At 45.8% G+C, this 22,966-nt stretch overlaps 1 protein-coding gene across 1 annotated transcript in view; it reads left to right on the forward strand.

The window, feature by feature from the left end:
- NUMA1 (nuclear mitotic apparatus protein 1) overlaps window positions 1-22,966 on the forward strand; it is a 3,180,433-nt gene that overhangs the window by 2,037,701 nt on the left and 1,119,766 nt on the right. The window contains exon 15 of the mRNA XM_044072777.1: window positions 19,820-19,861. Coding sequence (XP_043928712.1) covers window positions 19,820-19,861 — 42 coding nt within the window. The remainder of the gene's footprint in view (window positions 1-19,819; window positions 19,862-22,966) is intronic.

Below are 22,966 nucleotides of genomic sequence, written 5' to 3' on the forward strand. Positions count from 1 at the left end.
ACTGAGCTACACTCTCTAGGGAGGTAAACCTTGTCACCACAATAAATAGAACATGCCGGAGGGATAGATTCCTGTCCCAGAGACTTCCCATACTCTGGAATAAGCAACCTGTCTATATCAAACAAAGCTCCTCATTAGCACTGTTCAAGAAAAATCTTGATGATTGGATGGGAAATAGGAAATTCACCCCGGGGATCACCTCTGTGGCTCTGCTAGACAGTGGCTCAGAAAAATAATTTTCTTGGGTGGCAAAAGCCAGGGTACCTTTTTGGCTGGGCTTGTATAGGCCCCAGGGCCGATAGCCTAGTACCTACCTATGACAAAACGAAATGCCAGAAAATATATTTGTTTCCTTTGGTAAGCATGACTTCCTCTACAACTATCACATTGACAATGCACCCCTGAGAATTGACCCAAGCTGCGTGACTTTGAGCTGTCACTTGATCAACACATTTCTACAGTTGTAAGAAAGACCTTTTTTATAGCACAACTTATTAGCAAGGGTATGGCTTCCATGTACAAGGGAGGTGGTTCTGTTCTTATTAGGTTAGTCATAGTGTATAATACCACCCATCAGTATGTACCTATCTAAACACCTAACACACTGTGAATTACCACAAGACTTTCTCACCTAGAAAGTCAAGGGCCTAAAACTTAAAAGCTACACTAACTATCTCAAAGCCTTGTCCCTAGTATTGGCAACTTACAGATTAATGAAGGTTGATCTCAGTTGTGTTTACAGAGCATCTGCCAACTCTGTACTCTGTCGACAAGTCCAGTAGTGGCAGAAACACCTGCTCAAGGGACTCATGTCTTTTCTGCAACTTGAATAGAGCTTAAAGGAGGGATCAATGCATTTTAGAGGGTATTCCTGCCCTGGAATAGTCTTCCTTTCCATGTAAAGCAAAATATGTCCCTTACTCTAATTCAAGTATAATGTGGACAACTAGATGGGAAACCACAAGCTGGCCACTGGTATAGTGCCCTTGTTCTTTTTGCACATGGAGAGCATGTACATGTCTGTCCATCACTGAGATAGTTGTGCTTTTATACAGTGGGCTGTGTGTTAGTCATACTTATAGTAGTAGAGCTAATGACATGCTTAGGAATGTTTGGCTAGGCTTCTGAAGATCCTCACAAATTAGTAGCATAGTATTTACTTATGAACCCATACATTAGAGTATGAAATTGTACTGTATTTCATTTAACAAAATTGGTGAGCTGATCCAATTTAGTAACGGTCTTATCTTATTAGGCAATCCCATTATGTGTGTTTAAATGTACTGGTGTTCGCGGTTACATGCATGTAGTGTTACAGCAGTAGCCTGAACAGACAGACAACGGTTTGTTTTTATACATATGTATATTACAGAGAGCAGGTTAATGGGTCAGTTTGAAAGAATAGGGTTAAGTAAAGCTATTTTGAATGAATTTATAGTAGTTGTGTACAGACTGACTAAATGAAATTGGCCTCCCGAAAATTATCAATGGTATGATTCTATTTACTCTCCTTAAGGGTAATATACAAATGTTAATTTGTCTATCTTGCCTTCGTTCTTGCTGGTTGGGATCAGAGCCGATCCTCGGCTCCGACTCTGCCATCTTCTATAGCTCGAGAGCTGTTTACTTGCTCGAGGCTACCCCTTATCCCATGATGCCTAGCGCTAGCTACCCAGATCTCGTTTGCCGCTTCAGCTGCGAGGTGTTGTTTTTCTGGCTCAGGCTCGTATAAAGTTTCTTTATACAACTTTTTTTTACTAGAAATAGTCTTTTTCCTAGGGGTTATTGGTAATTTTTAGTCTTGTATTTGTTGTTTTAGCTAAGTGTGTATTTGTAGCTTCCTTACCTCCCCTTTAGAACTTGTTTAATTTAGAGAGTTTTCCCCCTCCCCTCTCCTTATCCTTTTCTTGTCAAGTTAGCCGTTTAAGTTAGATCCTTTCCTTCTACCTTCCTTATAGGCTTGCCGTTTGAGTTGGAGGCTTTCCTATCAAGAAAAAAATGTAGCTTTAGTCTGTTGTACACTGTGTTTTTCTGTAGACTGTGTTTTGATTTGTTAGCTATTGTATTTTTTGTTACAGGATGTCAAAAGAATCCAAGGTGTCTGGGTTCAAGAAGTGTGACTCGTGCTGTCAGAAAATGTCTCTGACAGATGGGCACACTTCTTGTGTCTATTGTTTAGGCGCTGTGCACCTGCATGACTCTTGTTCTATATGCCATGCATTTAGTCCAAGAGTTCTGCAGGAGCGTAAGAATAAGTTTATTCTTAGAGGTCTTTTAAAGCCCCAGGATTTACCGGCCAAGACTCAGCATGTGAAATTCTCTAAATCTACCAGATCGTTGGCTCTAAGTTCAGAGCCGTCCTTGGTTCAGACTCTACCTGCTACTTCGGTTCCGGCTGAAACTGATAAGACTGTCTCCCCGACCGGCTCCATCAGAAACTTTGGAGCCTTCGCGGAGCCACAAGAGGCTGAGGTCCCCTTTTCTGGAATAGATACGATCGGCTCCTTTGTCTCCCCTGCTTCAGAACGAGCACACTCGCCGATCTTCTCACTCTTCTCGATCCTCTAGGCTCTCTGATCACAACGTGGAGAGAGTGGTCAGTAGGTTGCTAAAGTCGCAGGCACTTGCCAAGATGTTGTCCAGCCCTCCTCAACAGGTGTCTGCTCCATCCACTTCTATCGATGTTCCTCCTCCGACTCCATTGAGCTCAGAGCTGGAGTTCGTTGCGGTTCGAGTAGTGGAACCTTCGGCTCCGATAACTATCTCCTTCGGTTCCGTCGTCGGCTCATATTCCCTTGATGGTGCTGTCCGTCGAGGGATCTTGGGCGCTGGGGCGTCCGTCGAGGGATCTTGGACGCTGGGGCTCCCTAGTCTGCTCCGAGGGGGTGAGTGGCATCGGACCTTTGTCCGACCCTGTTCTCCCTCTCTGGACTTCGGCGCAGGTGAGCTCTGCTCCTACATCGGCCTCGGAGCAGTCTCCCTCGGTGCGGAGAAGGATTCCGATTTCCTCTGAACCGGAGCCTTCTCTGCATCGTGGCAGGGACGCCTTCGGTGTCTTGAGGAGTGTGCTGGCCACTGAGTCAGCTCCACTATCGGCCCCATCCCCTGTAGTGCCTGTGCCAACCTCTGCTCCTCCTCCAAACCCCAAGCATGGGGAACCGATGCTCCAGGGCACCCTGTTGGGTGATGTCCTTCAAGGATATATCTGCAGTCCTAACATATGGGTTGTCCTGCCTCAGGCAGCCCTTCGGTCGGCCGGATTCCAAAGTCTGGGTCTGGCCTCGGCTGATGTCGCACTTCACCCAACGTCATAGCTGCTGTTTATTGGGTATAAAGGCATCAGCCGACGCCATTTTCCTCAGTCTTTCTTGCCGCGCGGTGCCCGAAGCAGAAGCTGTTCGCAAGTGCTGGTCGGTCAGATCCAGAGATTTCTACTACCGAAGACTTCTAAAAAGCTAAGTACCCCGTTGGGGACTCTTTCTTGCCTCAGCCGATGTCAGACAAAGTAAATAATTGTTTAACTTGTGGGAAACAAATACCTCATAAGGATTTCCACTCTTACTGCCTTCCTTGCTTAGGCCCAGACCACGACGTATCAGCTTGTCTAGCCTGTGCTTCCTTCAACCGACGGACACTTGGACGTCGGTTGGAGTTTGCAGAGGAGTTTTTTGGTCCCGCTTTTGCATACAAAATGCCGTCGGAGGCTCCGACTACTCAATTAGCTAAAAAGCACAAGGAAAAGGACCGACACTCGTGGCCCGCGGTTTCGGCTGAAACCACGGTTAGGCCAACCGCGAGTGTCTCTGTTTCGGCTGAAACCGATCCCCCAGTTCGGCCGAAAGCATGCCTCCGATAGCCGAGGCCTCACAGAGCATGGCTGAATCTGCTACTGAATTTACTGCTAGAGAAGCAGGCACCCAGGATTTGTCAGACACTATATTCCTTTAGACATATCTACCCCTGCACGTGGGGCTGCTAGACCCCCTGCTTCTATGTCTATCAAGGCTTTTGCCAGGGCTAAAGCAGCTAAATCTTCTAAGGCCTTACCTGCTAAAACTCCTTCACATAGGCCTACCTCTAGTTCCCAAATGCTCAGCCTGGCTGAGGATCTCATTTCTTTGATCAGGGGATCCCAACCTCACCCAGACAGGGCCTCTCAGCCCCCTCCAGACAAGAGGCCTAGGACTGACCCCCCGGAACCTGTCTACAGATTACTCCTCGGATGACTCAGACATTTCAGACCCTCACGTAGGCCCATATTCTCCTTATGAGGATTCTGATGCAGAAGACTCCATTCCTTCTGCTTCTCCTCCTGAAGAATTTTCCTTTGGGGAAACTTTGCATGCTATGAGGGAACACTTCCAATGGCAGGGCCAGGATTTTTCAGATTCAAGGAAAAGGCTTAGGACCTTTTTACACTTACCACAGCATAGGCCTTTAGCCATTCCGCCAGTACTAACAGTTGTTGATGATGCATATAATGATGCCTGTACTGCCCCTGATTCTCTTCCTCCGGCCCCTGCCAAACCAGACAGATATTACAGGGTCCTGGACACACATTACCATTTGTATAAGGCTCCTGTTGCAGACCCTGAAACCATTTCACAGGGCCCTAAAGGTGTGGCAGCTGCCTCTGCCAAAAACCCTCTTCCCTCTGAAAGGGAATCTAGAGCATTAGAGAGATGCGGTAAAAAGGTTTATACTTCTGCTGCTCTTTCGGCCAGGGCCTTGAACTGTCAATTTCACATGATTCAGTACCAGGAATTTTTGTTAGACCAGATAAACAAAAAACTGTCTTCTCCTGAACCTTTAGATCGCAAGTCCCTTCAGGATTTGGTACATAACTCTCAGCAGGTCAGTAACCATTCCTTAAAATGTGGCTATGATGCACTGGAGGCTTCCTTTAGATCAGCTATGACTGGAACAGTGATTCGAAGGCATGCCTGGTTAAAAGAACAATCCTTACCAGACCATGTTAAGTCAAAACTTCTAGATGCTCCCATGGAGAAACAAAGTTTGTTTGGCTCCCCTGCACAGGAGGTTCTAAAGAAGGTGGAAGAAAAAGCAAAATCTGTCTAAACAGTCAAGGATTTCTTACAGGTCCAACCTCCGAGGTTTAGCCGAAATTGGCCTTAGAAGAATTGGTCCTTTCCAGACAACTCCAGAGCCCAGAGAGGCAGAAATAGACGCCCCAGAGGCAGAAGTCAATCTAGGGGTGCCTACAGGGGACGTCAGTGGCAACCTACCAACCAGAGAAATATTGCCACAGATTCAACTACAACCACTTCCACAGGGCAGACACAATGACTTGTCTCTAGTTCCGCCTACCAGGGAACAACTGGAAGCACCCTTGGGCAGAAAGCTAGCCTTATTCTCCAACAACTGGCATTACATTACAGGAGACAAATGGACTTTACAAACAATAGACAAGGGCTACAGGTTTCACTTCCACACTCTACCAAAAAAGAGAGGAATGCCAAACCTACCACCAAGCCAAAAAACAGACGCTCTATGACAAGTCAACAACTTACTAAGAATGAGAGCTATAGAAGAGGTACCACCTATGGAACAAGGCCAAGGATTTTACTCCAGGCTTTTTCTTGTACCAAGAAAAAATCAATGGAGACCTATTCTAGACTTGTCCGCACTGAACACATACCTCATTGTTCCAAAATTCAAAATGCTGACCCTCCAGCAGCTTCTTCCCATGCTGGGCAAGGAGTCTTGGCTGGTGACTCTAGATCTCAAGGAGGCATACCTGCACGTCCCTATACGACCAGATTGCAGAAGACACCTCAGATTTCTTGCAGGATCAGAGCATTATCAATTCTCAGCATTGCCTTTTGGCTTATCTACTGCGCCCAGAGTATTCACTAAATGCCTGGCATCAGTAATTGCTCATTGCAGGCTTCAGGGAATTCAAATTTACCCATACCTGGACGACTGCCTAATACAAGTGGACAACAAGGCAAAATTAACAAAAGATTTGGAAAATGTCATACAACTGTTGCAAGCCTTGGGATACACAGTCAACATGCAAAAGTCAAGACTAGTACCATCCCAAAGGATAACATTCTTGGGTGCAGAACTGGATACATCAACTCAGATGGCTTTTCTCACAGAAGAAAAACAAAAGCAGCTACCAGCCTACTTCATGACATTAACAACACAAACTCGGCTTACTGCAAGGAAAGTCCTGCAAGCCCTGGGCTACATGGCATCATGCATAATATTGGTTCCACATGCCAGGCTGCATATGAGAAAGCTACAATGGTACCTAAGGAATGTATGGTCTCAACACAAGCACAGTCTAGAAGCCCAGATTCCAATAATTCCATGCCTGAAGCAAGAATTCCTGTGGTGGGCTCAGGCCTGTCAGTGGAACAGAGGCTTGCCTTTCCACAAACCTCATCCAAGCCGGACCATCACCACGGACGCCTCAGACCTAGGATGGGGGGCACACATGGTGGACAAGTGTATTCAAGGCCTATGGACCCAAGACCAGCTGAATCTACACATAAATCTAAAGGAGATGCTGGCAGTGAAAAATGCGATCCAGGCATTCAGACCACTCCTTCAACGGGGTCATCTGCTGATAAGGATCGACAATACCACAGTCATGTGGTACATCAACAAACAGGGAGGTACACATTCATATCCTCTATGCCGGATGGCAATGGACCTGTGGAATGTGGCCCTGAATCTCAACATTCAACTTCAGGCCAGATTTGTACCAGGAAAAGAAAATTCTCTAGCAGACACCTTAAGCAGAACTACCACGGATGCTCACGAATGGATGCTGCATCCAGATATCTTCAAAGCCATAACAAAAAAATGGGGACTACCAGAGATAGACCTGTTCGCCTCCCCACACAACCACCAATTGAAGAAATTCTGCACAAGAGCATACCACCCACTTGCTTGGAGGGTGGACTCCCTTTCCTTCAGCTGGAAAAACCTGACAGCATATGCATTTCCACCTCTTCCCTTGATGTACAAAGTTCTACTGAAGATCAGAGAGGATCAGCCAAGGGTAATCCTGATAGCTCCAGACTGGCCGAGGCAACATTGGTACCCGCTACTGAGAAGCATGTCTCGGACACACGCATGGCCTCTACCTCTGTCCCTTACTTCTAACACAGGACAACTACAAGATCCTACATCCAAACTTGAAAACACTGCAGCTAGCTGCTTGGAATATTGCATAAAACAAAATAACCCAGGTTTATCCCAGAGGGTTAAGGACATTATCCTGGAGGCAAGCAGACCTTCCACAAGGAAGACTTTTTCAGCCAAGTGGAAAAGATACCTCATTTGGAGTGCAGCAAAGGGAGAAAATGTCTCATTGGCAAACATAGCACACATCCTGGAATATTTAGCAGAACTGTTCCACAATGGCCTGTCTTACTCCTCCATTAAGATTCATGCATCAGCAATTTCAGCAGAGTACAACAGGGATCCTCCGGTCTTCTCTCATCCTCTACTCAGGCAGTTCTTGAGAGGAATCAAAAATGTAAAACCTCCAAGGAAACCACCTTTACCTACATGGGATCTCAACTTTGTGCTGGAAAAGTTAACACTTCCTCCTTTTGAACCAGCAGCAACAGCAGAATTACAGTTCTTGTCTTGGAAAACTGCTTTCCTGCTAGCAATCACTTCAGCAAGAAGGTTATCTGAGTTACAGGCATTAATGGCAGTACAACCCTTCCTTATCTTCCATCAGGACAGAGTCTCTCTGAGAACTAACCCTACCTTTATGCCAAAAGTGGTCTCCAGAGTATCATTGAACCAAGCGATTCATTTACCTACATTCTTCCCCAACCCACAGAACAGGGGGGAAAGACTACTACATACCTTGGATGTGCACAGACAATTATTCTACTATCTGGACAGAACTAAGACCAGCAGAAAAACTGACCAGCTTCTGGTAGCATATGCAACAGGAATGCAAGGAAAAGCAATTTCAAAACAGACAATCTCAAAATGGATAGGAAATTGCATTCGATTTTGCTACTGTTTTTATGGAAAGACAACTCCTGAAAATATCAGACCTCATTCCACAAGAGCTACAGCCACCACTACAGCTTTCCTACGAGGAGTGGCTACCAAAGACATTTTAGAAGCTGCTACTTGGAGCTCCGTGCATACATTTGCCAAGCATTATAATCTTCCCTTATATTCTAGACCCCGAGCAGGTTTTGCAACTGCTGTTTTGCAAGGGATCTTAACTACACCATCTTTATCTTTAGTGCCTCCTCCCCCAGTTTGGCTATGGTATTCTACCCATATGTTAGGACTGCAGATGCATCCTTGAAGGACATAGTACAGTTTTGTACCTACCATAAATGTAGATGTCCGATAGGTATGCATCTGCAGTCAGGATTACCCACCCTCCTTCCCCTCTGTGGTATTCCTAGGGTATTTACCCCTCTTTTAGCTAGCTGGGGGAATCTATTATGGTGTATTTGTTTGTATATATGTGTGTATATATATATATATATATATATATATATATATATATATATATATATATATTCTTATATTGTTTGCTCTCTACTGTTTGGAATTATTTGCATTTATCCAAATTTAGCCTTCCTTGAGGGCACCTGTCATCTGGGGCAAGAAACACTGAGGAAAATGGCGTTGGCTGATGCCTTTATACCCAATAAACAGCAGCTATGACGTCGGGTGAAGTGCGACATCAGCCGAGGCCATACCCAGACTTTGGAATCCGGCCGACCGAAGGGCTGCCTGAGGCAGGACAACCCATATGTTAGGACTGCAGATGCATACCTATCGGACATCTACATTTATGGTAGGTACAAAACTGTACTTTTCCTCTTCTTCCGAGGCCTCCCCGATCATTCAGAGTAGCCCCCTCGTAAGAAGTGCAAGAGGAAGCACATAGACTCCCCTGAGTCTGTCACTTCTGATACAGACTTAGATGATCGGAAGGGTCCCCGAGATCCCCCTCTGAAAATGTTTCCTTTTCGGACATCCTAGAAATGCCTAAGCAGAGGGGGAACTGGAATCCCTTAGCCCCCTACCAAGGATGAGTCTGTATTCCTGGATGCGTTCGGTTCCCGACCTTCCACCTCCTGGGTTTCTCCGCCTTTCCACTTATGTCAGTGGTGGCTCAAAAGGCTTGGTCAGCCCCGGATACATTAGAACCAACTCCGAGGAGACCTGGCAAGTTCATCACAGCACCCCATGATAAGCAGTTCCTTACCAAAGGTGTTCCTGTTGATGCCATGGTGGTAGCAACAGCCACCAAAAAAGAGTTAGCGGAAACCTCTTCGTCTGTCCATCCTCCTAACAAGGAGTCTAGGACTATGGACAGATACGGGAAGCGAATGTTTGCTTCAGCGACCTTTTCTATGAGGTCACTGAACTACTTATGCCATTTTACTTGACTTCAGAGGGATCTCCTTAAAGAGCTCGGAGTTACCTTTCAAGATCCATCAGCTGAGGGGGCTCAATCTAAAGTGGCTTCCCAGCTGGCAACCCTTAATTCTGTAGTCAACTCCATGAGGCTCATTTCCTATGCAGCCGATGGTGCGAGTAGAGCCGCAGGTGTGGGTGTGGCCCTTAGGAGGCATGCATGGATGCTGTTTTGTAATTTTGCGGAACCCTTTCACGCGTCCTTCACCAACACCCCCTTGGATGGTTCCTTTCTTTTTGGACCACAGGTGAAAGACACTTTGACTAGGTGTGAGCAGGAAGGCAAGACTCTCTCTACCATGGGAGTCCGTTTTTCCACTCCTAGACCATACCCCAAGGGTCAGAAGAGTGGCAAAATGTGGTTCCGGAAATCCCAGGGAGCCTCGCCTGACACACGTAGTGATTTTTCCTCCATGGGCAGAGGGGGAACAACAACAGACGCCGCCCTCGTGGAAGAGGGGGTCCGCAGAATCAGGGCAACAGAGAATCCTTCTCTGAGAAGCCCTTTCTGCATCCCTGAAGGGTTGCCCGGCTTGCCCGCCTCTGGAGGCAGTCGTACCCAAAAGCCTGGCAAAATTTAACGCAAGACAAATGGGTACAGTGAATTATACCCGGAGGTAACAAAATTCCCTTCTCTCAGCCCCCTCTTACCATCAAGCAAATCCCTTCCAGATGTTTCACCCAATCTGAGGGGACCAAGCAGTCATAGAAGTTTCAAAACTGCTAGAAAAGAGTCATCCAGGATGTCCCGGCAGACCAGCATGGATCCGGAACTTACTCAAGGTTCTTTTTGGTACCAAAAAAGACAGGGAACTGGAGACCGATTCTGGATCTCAGCAGACTAAACAAGTCTGTTCAAAGAAAAAAGTTTTGGATGGTCACACTATAGTCTATTCTACCCTTTCTGGGTCAGGACAATTGGATGTGCTCCATAGATCTTCAGGATGCGTACTACCACATCAAAATGGACAGATGCTCCAGGAGATTCCTTCGCTTCAGGCTGGGAGCCAGTCATTACCAGTTCAGAGCTCTGCCCTTTGGTCTCACCACAGCCCCCAGGGTGTTCACCAAATGTATTACAGTGGTCACGGCTCACCTGAGACGTCGAGGATTCCAGGTGTTTCCGTATCTAGACGACTGGCTCTTCACTGCTACTACCAGGCATCAACATCTGCAAGCCAGGGACTACACAATCTGCTCCCAACTAGGCATTACAATAAACTTTGAAAAATCTGCCGTGTTGCCCTGTCAATCTATCACCTATATAAAAGCAGACTTAGACGCAAGGAACATGTCCGCGAGGCTACAGCCAGAAAGGGTGTCTACAATTCGCCACCAAGTACAAATTCTAATGCAGAGCAAAATGATCCAAGTCAGGTTCGTCCTTCAAACTCTTGGTTCCATGGCAGCAGCAATTCTTCTAATCCCACTGGCCCGCTTTCACATTTGGATCCTTCAGTGGCTTCTGTTCACACAGTGGTCTTTCCAACAGCTGCCCATGTCTCTCATGATCATGATTACAGAAGCATGCAAAAGGCGCACCTTTCCTGGTGGGTGGTCTCCCCACTAGTGACTCGGGACAGACCCTTCATTCAGCCCCCTCCGGTTGCCACAGTGACCACCGATGCCTCCCTGATAGGGTGGGGGGGTATTATCAGGGCAGGACAGTCCAAGGCATTTGGCAGCCTCACGAGTACCACCTGCATATAAACTTCCTAGAAATGAGAGCTGTGCTCCTGGCGTTGCAAGCTCTTCAAGACTCTCTCCGTTCTGGGACCATTGCAATTCAAACGGACAGCATGTCAGTGGTGTGGTACATCAACACGATGGGTGGAACCAGGTCCTACCCCCTATGTCGAGAAGCACTCGGACTCTGGCATTGATCGATTTCCTCCCAACGATTTCTGATTGCGTCTCATATCCCTAGGAGGTCCAACGTCCTAGCAGACAGGCTCAGCAGAGCTATTCTCATGCCTCACTAGTGGTCTCTGAATCAGGTAGTTGCAGATCAGATCTTCCGCAAATGGGGACAGCCTTGCTGCGATCTTTTTGCCACCCCCTTCAACAGCAAATGCAGCAACTGCTTCTCCCTTCTTCCGCTTCCAGCTCACACACCCAAAGACGCTCTAGTCCACGATTGGCCTCAGGGACTTCTTTATGCCTTCCCTCAGTTTCCCCTAATACTGAAACTCGTACAGAAAGCAACATCGTTGGGTTGCAAAATGATCCTCATTGCCCCCTACTGGCCTTGACAGATATGGATGTTCATCGTGCATACAGCTGCAGTCATAACAGAAGGGTTCTCCTGTCGTCGGGCGGGTCCTCAGTCGGCCGAATTCCAAAGTCTAGGTCCGGCGTCGGTTGTCGTCGCTTCTTCCCTGACATCAGTGCGACAGGGGTATAAAGGAACCAGCCGACGCCATTTTCTTCAGTCTTTCTTGCCGTGCGGTGCCCGAAGCAGAAGCAATTCGCAAGTGCCGGTCGGCCAGCTCCTGAGATTACGAAAATTTGGAAACCAAAGTCTTCTTAAAAGCCAAGTACCCCGTTGGGGAAACTTTTCTTGCCTCAGACCGATGTCAGACAAAGTTAATAATTGTATTTCTTGTGGGGAAGCAAATACTGCATAAGGATTTCCATTCCCTCTGTATACCTTGTTTAGGCTCAGACCACGACGTCTCGGTCTGTCGCTTTTGTGCTACATTCAACAAACGCACTATTAAGCATCGGGCGGAGTTCGCCCAGCATTATTTTGGGAAAGCATTTAACTATATTATGTAGTCGGATACTCCGACTCCGGTTTTGTCTAAAAAATGCAAAGACAAGGACCGACACACGAGGTCCGCGGCCTCTACCGACACCATGCCAAAGCAGACTACACGTGGTCCGGTTCTCAGCGAGGCGCCTATGCAGCCCCTGACTACCGACGACACTTTGACAGTGTCTCCTGTGCCCAAGGTTGCAGGCTCCTCTGCCCACACCCCGACTACAGATACAGAAGCCACTCTTGGCGTTGAAACTCAGAATGTGGACAGGTCCACCTCCACTCAAGGTGTCTTCAGACCTTCCTCTTCTTTCACCATCAAGGCTTTCACAAAGTCTAAAGCAACCATGCACTCTGAGACCAGCTACACAGGGCCCATCTCCAGGCCCCATGCCTAAGAAACAGATGCTTAAAATGGCTGAGGACTTAATTGCTCTTATCAGAGGTTCTCAGCCCCCACCGGACAAAAGGCCCGGAGTGGAGGAAGATTCCCCCTCCTCTGATCAGGGCTCCATTATTTCAGAGCACTGTGATGATCAGGAACATTCTTACTCCCCTTTTGAAGACTCTGATGCGGAGGAGTCCATCCCTTCTGCCCCCCCCCGAGGATTACTCATTTGGGGAAACTTTGCATACTTTAAGGGAACACTTCCACTGGGAAGGCCAAGATTATTCAGATTCCAAGAAAAGGCTCAGGGAATTTCTCTTGCTACCTCAGCACAGGCCTCTGGCTATACCTCCTGTCTTGGACATCCTAGATGATGTTTACTCGGAGGCTTGCCTTTACCCGGACTCTCTACCTCCAGCTCCAGTTAAGCCTGACAGGTACTACAGGGTTCCTGACTCACACCAATTTCTATACAAAAGCCATGCTGCTGACCCAGAAACCATCTCACAGGGCCCCAAGGGAGTTAAGGCCTCCATTGCTAAAAATCCATTACCTTCCGAGAGAGACTCCAGATCCTTAGAAAGGTGGGGAAAAAAGGTATATACCTCGGCTACCTTATCCATGAGGGCCTTAGACTGTCAGTTTCATATGCTAAAATACCAACAGTTTTTGTTATCACAATTGAAAAGTAAAATGTCAACCTGAACAACCAGACTTGAAGGAGTTGCAGGATTTGATGCATAGTGCAGAACAAGTGGGTAAGCATACCTTACAATGTGGTTTTGATGCTCTAGAGGCCTCATGTAGAGCTGCTGTTACAGGATCAGTCATACGTAGGCATGCCTGGCTCAAGGAACAAGCCTTGCCTGATCATGTCAAAGCTAAATTACAAGACGCCCCTCTTCAAAAGGATGTACTATTTGGTGCTAATGCTGAGGGGGTGTTAAGGAAAATGGAGGAAAAGGCTAAATCAATGCAAACTGTGAAAGAATTTCTACAGGTACAACCCCCACGCTTTAGTAGAAATTGGCCTTCCAAAAACTGGTCCTTTCCAGCCACGGACAGACCCCAAAGAGGCAGATACAGGCGCCCGAGGGGCAGAGGACAAGCCCAAGGATCGTTTTGAGGCAGACAATGGCAAGCTCCTACACAAAGTGGTGGTGAGGATAACTCGCATTCTTTCAGAAAGCAAACCCAATGATTTTCCCCTTTGCATGCCAACCAAGTCTCAAATGGCAGCCCCATTAGGAGGAAAGCTGGCATTATTTTCAAAAAATTGGCATGTTGTCACAAAGGACAAATGGATCCTGGACATTAACAGAGGCTACAAATTCCATTTTCACACCCTTCCAAAAATGAGAGGCCTGCCAAACCTGCCACACAATCAAAGGGCAGAGGCACAAAGGCAAATTGCAGATCTCATAAACATTTTATTCCAGGCTATTTCTGGTGCCAAGGAAGGGAAAAGATTGGAGACCTATTTTGGACCTATCCATCCTAAACACATTTCTACTCGTACCAAAATTCCAGATGCTCACTCTACAGCAACTTCTTCCCATGCTGGGCAAGGAGTCTTGGCTGGTAACATTGGACCTCAAGGAGGCATACCTGCATGTCCCAATCAGACAAAATTGCAGAAGGTACCTCAGATTTCTTGCAGGTTCAACCCATTATCAATTCTCTGCATTGCCCTTTGGCTTATCTACTGCACCCAGAGTATTCACGAAATGCCTGGCATCAGTAATTGCCTACTGCAGACTTCAAGGGAAACAAATATACCCCTATTTGGACGACTGCCTGATCCAAGCGGACAGCAAGCACATTCTTCTGAAACATCTGGCTTATGTAATAATGTTGTTGAACTCTCTGGGATACACAGTCGTCAAAAAGAAATCAAGGCTAATACCCTCTCGGAAGATAATTTTCCTGGGTGACAATTTGGACACAAACACCCAGATAGCCTATCTCACGCCAGAGAAGCAGGGGCAACTAATTCAATACTTCAGAACACTAGCAAATTGCACCAGGCTGACTGCAAGGAAAATCCTGCAGGCTCTGGGATTCATGGCATCTTGCATCTTACTATTCCCATGTGCAAAGCTGCATATGAGGAAACTACAGTGGTACCTGAAAAACATATGGTCTCAACACAGCCACAGTTTGGAAACAATAATACCACTAATTCCATGTCTGCAAAATGAATTTCTGTGGTGGGCTCAAGCATGTCAAACAGACAGGTCTTCCATTCAGCAAGCCTCAAGCAAATCAAGTCATCCCAACAGACGCCTCGGACTACGCTTGGGGGGGCGCACATGACAGATTCGGTGCATTCAGGGCAAATGGTCCCAAAAAGAAAAGCACCTTCACATCAAAAAAAAAAGAAATGCTAGCAGTAATAAATGCTATTATAGCTTTCAAGGACCTTCTACAACCAGGTCAACTATTGATAAGAACGGACAACACCACAGTTATGTGGTACATAAACAAGCAGGGAGGAACACATTCTTACCCCCTATGCAGACTGGCCATGTCACTTTGGAACATGGCCATGGACTTACAAGCACAGTACTTGCCAGGCAAGGAAAACACGCTGGCAGACGACCTAAGCAGGAATATGACAGATCCACACGAATGGAAATTACATCCAAAAGTTTTTACAGAAATAATCCAAGAATGGGGAAGGCCAGACATAGATCTCTTTGCCTCCCACAAAAATCATCAATTCACAAAATTCTGCTCAAGGATTTTCCATCCAAAGGCCTGGAGAGTGAACGCTCTCTTTCAAGTTGGACATCAATGACAGTTTATGCCTTCCCACCTCTTCCTCTGCTGCCCAAAGTTCTGTTGAAGACCAGAGCAGACTGACCAAAGATGATTCTCATTGCTCTGGACTGGCCAAGGCAACACTGGTACCCACTCCTGTGGAGCCTGACGCATTCCCCACCATGGACCCTGCCTCTAATGCCTCTTCTTCTGATTCAGCACAGCTTCAAAACTCTTCAGAGCAAGCTAAAAACACTCAATCTAGCCGCATGGAAGATTCCTTAGCATCACAACAGGCCCTACTCTTCAAGTAGTTGCAGGATGTCATTTTGGAGGCCAGAAGGCCATCAACTAGCAAAGCTTACTCCGCAAAATGGAAACGTTTTTGTGTCTGGAATGAGAAAAAGGGCCAGGATCCTGGAAAACTGAATTTACCTCAAATACTACAATATTTGGCTGAACTGCTATGCAGTGGACTTTCTCCTCCATCAAAATCCATGCCTCAGCCATTTCTGCAGAATACAACACTGATCCACCTTTATTCTCTCACCCTCTCTTAAGACAGTTCCTCAGAGGGGCTAAAAATTCAAGACCTCCAAGGAAACAACCAATACCTGCCTGGGATCTTGATTTCATTCTGCAAAAACTGACCTTGCCTCCCTTTGAGCCAGCTGCCTCATCAGATTTGCAATATTTGTCCTGGAAAACAGCTTTCCTTCTGGCTATCCCCTCAGCTCGTAGAGTTTCAGAACTACAGGCTCTCATGGCTGTCCAGCCTTTTATCATCTTCCATCAGGACAGAGTTTCCTTACTAACCAACCCGTCCTTTATGCCTAAAGTGGTATCCAGGGTAGCTTTAAATCAGGCCATACATTTACCTACTTTTTATCCTAATCCTCAAAACAAAGGGGAGAGATTACTACATTCCTTGGACATCCACAGACAACTGCGTTATTATTTGGACAGAACAAAGCTTTTCAGAAAATCAGAACAGCTCTTTGTGGCCTATGCGGTAGGAGCTCAAGGAAAGCCAATTTCCAAATAGACAATCTCAAAATGGATAGCCCACTGCATATGCTTTTGCTATTCCTTTCATGGCAAAACTGTACCTACAGGCATTAGAACTCATTCCACCAGGGCCACAGCCACCTCTGCAGCCTTCCTCAGAGGAGTTCCTACCAATGATATTTTGGAAGCAGCCACTTGGAGTTCTGTGCATACCTTCTAAAAGCACTACAACCTACCATTATACTCCAAATCTAGAGCAGGCTTTGCCACTGCAGTCTTGCAGGGCATTTTGGCTCCTCCTAGTTCCACCTAGTGCCTACCACCCCTTTCTTAGCTTTGGGATTCTACCCATCTGTTATGACTGCAGCTGTATGCACGATGAACATAGTACAGTTTTGTACCTACCATAAATGTAGATGTTCGAGTGCTAATACAGCTGCAGTCCAGGTTTCCCTTCCTTCTTCCCCTCTTGGGACAGGCCTATAGGCTAACATCCTCATACAACCTGATTGGGGTATTTATTTATGATGTATTTGCTTGCAGCTACTGTATTTTGATTATATTGCACATTATTACACAAATTTATGTATTGCCTTCCTTCTGGGGGCTCCTGACATCTGGGGCAAGAAAAACTGAAGAAAATGTCGTCGGCTGGTTCCTTTATACCTCTGTCGCACTGACGTCCGGGAAGAAGCGACTACAACCGACGCCGGACCTAGACTTTGGAATTCGGCCGACCGAGGACCCGCCTCACAGCAGGAGAACCCTGCTGTTATGACTGCAGCTGTATTGGCACTCTAACATCTACATTCATGGTAGGTACAAAACTGTACTTTTCCATTCATGCACCATTACCTTCTCTATCAGCCCTGGACTCTGGATCGATTCCAGACCTACTGATTCATCATTCAGGTGGGCTGCATCAATCCCTCCAAACACTCCAGCTCTCAGCTTGGTTGCTCCACTTCCAACCTTAGCCAGGCTTCCCAGCATTTCCCCGGCCGTGCGTGAGATTGTCTCCTCTCTCAAGTCCACAACTAGAAAAACGTATGCTAGCAAATGGAAACGTTTTTCTTTTTGAGCAGAGGCTAGGAACGTAGATCCTTCAGCCTCAATCCATGAAATTTTGGAGTTCATAGCACAACTTTTTCATTCTGGGTCCGCTTCTGCTACAATCAGGGTTCAATTGGCAGCCATTTCTAACCTTCGTGTTGGTTGTCTAATTCAAACATTGTCTCATAAGCTCTGTAAAGCCTTTTTAAGAGGGACTACTCTCCTTAGACCTCCAGTGAGAGATCCCCCTCCTCCTTGGGACATTAATTTGGTGCTAACCTCCTTAATTATGCCCCCCTTTGAACCTGCAGCTTCCTGCTCCATTAAATTTCTATCTTGGAAAACACTTTTTCTGGTAGCTATTATTTCAGCCAGATGCGTCTCTGAACTTCAGGCACTGTGTTCGTCCTCCATACTTGGTTTTTCATAAGGACAGGGTTGCTCTGAGGACTAATCCCTCATTCCTTCCGAAAGTCTGTTCAGAAAATAATTTAAACCAATCTATAGACCTTCCTGTGTTTTTCCCTAACCACACCAACAAGGCAGAATACAAATTACACCAATTGTGGACGTTCATAGACAATTGCGTTTTTACTTGCATAAGACTAAGGATATAAGGAAGTCAGACCAACTATTCCTTTCCTACGCTCTAGGCAAACAAGGTCTCCCAGTTTCCAAAGTGACCTTATCCAGGTGGTTGTCTCACATTACCTTCATTTATCAATTGAGGAACAAAGAGTTGCCTATCAAACCGAAAGGTCATTCTACTAGGGCTTTGGCCACCTCTGTAGCCTTCCATTCTAGGTTGCCCATGGATTCTATCTGTGCAGATGCTACGCGGACAAATCCTCATACCTTTATTTCTCGTTACAAGCTAAATATGGTCTCCAGGAGAAGAGCTGACTTTGGTTCCACTGTTCTGAAGAGTCTGTTCCAATGAGCCGCCCAGGATTGTAGGTGCTAGGGATGCTGTCCCAACCAGTAAGAACGAAGGCGAGATAGACAACTTAACATAAAGTTATGTACCTACCATAACGTTCATTGTTAGTTGTCTTCATCTCGCCTTCTCTCTTGCGTCCCACCCTCCGTACCCCTGTCCTATTGGATCGAGAGGAGTTTTGGTTTCACTGGCTGAGTGTTCTCTGGTTTGTTTCCTCTACTGACTTAGAGAGTATGACAGGTATGCCCAACCTGTTTGGACAGGTTGATTCTCTGGCTATGTCTGGGGTTAGCTATTACAAACGAGATCTGGATAGCTAGCGCTAGGCATCATGGGATAAGGGGTAGCTTCAAGCCAGTAAACGGCTCTCGAGCTATAGAAGATGGCCGGGTCGGAGCCGAGGATCGGCTCTGATCCCAACCAGCAAGAAAGAAGGCGAGATGGAAGACAACTAACATGGAACGTTATGGTAGGAACCTAACTACTACTTTTTATCAGCTATGGAATGGCAAAGGACAATCTGTAACAAAATGGGGTAAGTTATTTCAAGCACAGAAAGGGAAAATGACTAGGCTTAAATGGCCAGCAACAGCAGCTAACCTAGTACTTTTACTATGAACCTGCAAAGATCAAGCACCAGATTTGACACGGGTAGTAGTAAACATTTACAATGCAGTAGTCAATTGTAAATGTATTTGTTAGGTCATTAGTCATGATCCTGAGAGCTTGAGCTTTCAAGTGTAAGCTATTTCTGTCGGATTAAAAGTGGTCTTTTTAAGTGTGCTTTCTTGGTTGCATAGTATATAGCAAGATTTTTATTTGGGGGGGGGGGGGGGGGCATTGTAAAATTTCTCAAAGGCCAGTGCATCATATGCTTTAACTTATTAATAAGACATTTGGTCTGGAGCCTGTATCCCATAAGTTGCTTTTTTGGAAGGGGACTCACCCCCCTCCCCAGAAAAAAAATGTATATGTAACCTATTGATTAGGGGGGGTTGCCTTTGTCATGCAATCTTATTTTAGTAGACTGAGGCTGCATATAAATTCTGTAGCTTGCTGAACTGCTGCACCTCTCAAGTGTTCTGCTGTCTCAGGATTCTGTAGCCATATTGTTCAGATTAGAAATTTTCTTGAGTAAATTAACAGAGCAAGACCTGGTTCTAAAGGTTTTCTGGCTATAATCTGTCGTTTTAGTGGATTGAGAACAAAGTACCTCTGAGTATGAGGACCAGGCACTAAAGTGTGTGTTTGTGTGTGGAGAAGGGTCACTGAGAGCAAATGATACTGCCCCTTTGTCAATTCATGGGTAACAGGAAGTGTACTGTAAACCATGTAACCAAGGGTTTAGAGTTTTTAGACACAGTGTACTTGAGAAGCATGTTCCTTAGGAGGTAGTAGTATCATGTAAAATGTTTTGTTTCCCCAAGTGGCAGAAAAATGTATTCATGGTATTTCCTTTATGTAGGGAGAGAAACTTGAAAAGTCCATGGCAGCAGAAGCTAAAAAGGTAACATCTTCTTTCCCAGTTTCGTTTCTTGGGCTGCCTCCAACTGCTTTGCTTTAATACCTAGTGCCTTGCATGACTTTTACTTGAAATTTCTTTAGCTGCTTCATGTTGCACTCACATTTATTTATGTTGGTTTACATGGAAAAATGTTCTGCATGGTCTAGCTTATACCATCTTCACAGCCAATTGTTTCTGAATTTGTGCAGGAATTGGTGTGAAGTATGTGATGCATGTTTTGTTTTTCTTCACTTTAGAAGAACTGTGCATTTCTCTACTGCAGTGCTAAAATGTGCTTAGTCTGTCAGCTAGCCTGTCTTGAGTTTTATTTCTGAATTGCTGCCCACTAGTTTGTGTTGTTTTAATGTATTATAGAAGTTCTTTGTTTCAGGCCACTTAACTAGGCACTCTCATTTGTGATGCTGTTTTCTGCATTTATTTTAAACACAGTAATGTTATAGTTTTGCACCTCTCTTCCCTATTTTGCTGTGTTTATGGCGGGATGTTTGTGATCCTGTACTTTACACTCGTGTCCAGAAGGCTGGCCAAGGCTTGATGACACATTGTTTACCTATCTGTTTTAGGTCAGGAACAGGGCACCCTGCCTCAGCTTTGCTTGAAGAATCTGTAGACTCCATAAAAAGTAAGAAAGCTGGGAAGTACTTTTTTCAAGTAGAAGCAATTTTCATATGCTTTTCTAGAAATCATTTCTAGAATGCCTCAAGGGGTTCGGTATCTGGTCATTGTAGGTAATCTACCCTGACTCCCTGCAGAGGTTATTTTTTTCCATATTTTAAGCTTTCCTTAGTGTTGGTTTGAACCCTTGTACCATGCTCCCAGTGCAGTTAAATGGAAAATGTGTGTAGGTCTGCTGCCATTTTTGACATCATTGGGTCATCTTTCAGTACTGCTTTCCAGTGTCTTTGGTTATTCTGTCACGTTTCAGAACTGTTGTTGGTACCCTTGAGTTGCCAACCGATTAGTTCACAGCGGAGAGTGTTAAGGCAACAGTATGTACAAGCAAAAAGACCTTTTGTCTAACCTTTTGTTTACTTGGTGTTCATTATAAGAGTCATCGCTGCATCATACTGTTAATTTCCTTATCCATGGGATATCCTTGGTATTTCGCTTCAGGTGAATACCCTGCTTCTGGATAGTCTTTCAGATGTTCACAGTGGAGCCTTTTTTGAAGGAATTCAAAGTGGATCAATGTAAACAGCCTTTGAAAATCAGTAGACCTCAGAAGGCAATAAAGGGAAGACAGTAAGGCAAGGGGGTGGAAGAAATATTTTTCCCCGACCTCAAGATACCTGTGGGAAATGTATGTTCTGTAGTCCTATCACACCTTCATTCTTGCATATGGCTCACATATTGCGACTCGGCCTATTTACAAGCTGGAAGTCTTCTAGTTGACTCATGGCTAGGTAGGTATACCATGGTGCACCAGTACAATCCCCAGGTCTCGTTTGCCGAGTCAACGAGTTCTGTTGTGCTTCTCCTTGGCTCTGGCGAAGTCTTTCAAATTTATTCAGATTTTGGATAATTCTCCTGTTTTACCTTTGATAGTTATATAGCATGGTCATAGTTTCTGCAGTTTGCAAGTTAGAATAGTTAACGTTTACTAGTGCACCGCTGTGTGCAATTTCTTTAGAACAGTTGACCTTTTGGCCTTATAATACTTGGTATTCTGTGTGCCAGTTTTTCTTGTTTTAATAATTGGATATTAGTATTAGGCACCTTTTGTGCTCAGACTGTGTTAAGTAGTTATAAGTCTTAACATTTTGCGGATTTTCTGCTTGTTGATATTAGTATTGCAAACAGAATGAGTTTCTGTTCACCTTGTGTAATAAATTTACACTTCATTCCGGTTTTGGGTGTGCGAGTCTTTTTAATTCTTTCTGTCCCCCCTAGGTCCATTTTAGTTAGAGGACCTAGTTTCTCGTCTTTCTTCCTGCCCGGGCTAGGCCCGCTTAAATTAGAGGACCTAGTCCTCTCTCTCTCGTGTGTGTGTGTGTGTGTGTGTGTGTGTGTGTGTGTGTGTGTGTGTGTGTGTGTGTGTGTGTCCCTTTTCTGTTAGGAAAGCAAGGACCATAAGCCATCTGGCTTCAAAAAATGCATAAAATGCTCTCAGAAAATATCTAAAGGATGGCCACAGTAACTGCGTTTACTGTCTTGGGGCCATCCACTTACAGGAAACTTGCTTATTTTGCCACTCTTTTAGTGCCAGGGTGTTGCAAGAAAGAAAAAATAAGATCATTCTAAAAGATCTGCTAAAACCTTCCTTTAAGGAAGATCTGGCTAGCTCTTCCTCCTCTGCTAGATTTCAGGGATCTAAAAAGGAAAATTCCAAGTCCTCTAAGAGGCCTTCCCCGGCACCGGCTGGTGTCTCAGAGCTGCCTCTTAAAATTACTAAACCTGACAAATCTACTGTCTCATTGGCTCCACAGAGTTCGGAGCCGATTGAGATTTCTACTACTGTGATTACAGGGTCGGTGCCAAGTAGCTCAGAGCCGATCAGTATAAATATTCTACGGAGCTGGTCTGTGGAACCTCTACCAGTCTCCCCTACATTGAAGCCACCGAAAATGCAGAGATCCTGTTCTCCTACACTGTCCTCCAGGTGGTCTAGGAGTTGATTGGAAAATGATGTGGAGAGGGTAGTGCTGAGACTTTGAAGTAGTCTGCCTTACCAAAATTGTTGTTGGCTCCAACCCAGTCTGTTCCGGGGCCAGTTGAGTCTGTTCAGCCCCCTTCGGTCATTCCTCCTCTGAGCCTTGCTGGCATTTCTGAGCCGGAGTGTTTGGTACCACTGAGGGGAACCCTCGGTTCCAGCTCTCCCTGTGGTTGTTTCAGAGCAGAGTTCCACTCCGACACTAGCGGTGCCGTCCGTGGTGTCTAGGAGCCAAGCTCCCCAGTCAGCCCCAGCAGGGACGCCTGGAATTGAACCTCTTCGGTTCCGAGCCTCCCGCTTGGCACGTCGGCGAGGGTGAGTTTGGATCCTATGTCTATCTTGGAGCTGATGGCTGTTGTACCGATGACATCCTCTGTCTCCTTGGAGCCGAGGAAGTCTTTGGGGCTGGAGATGTCTGCATTCGAGACTGTGTGTTG

Source organism: Protopterus annectens, chromosome 5.part1, assembly GCF_019279795.1.
Source record: "Protopterus annectens isolate FY-2018-M chromosome 5.part1, PAN1.0, whole genome shotgun sequence".
NCBI classification, from domain to species: domain Eukaryota; kingdom Metazoa; phylum Chordata; order Ceratodontiformes; family Protopteridae; genus Protopterus; species Protopterus annectens.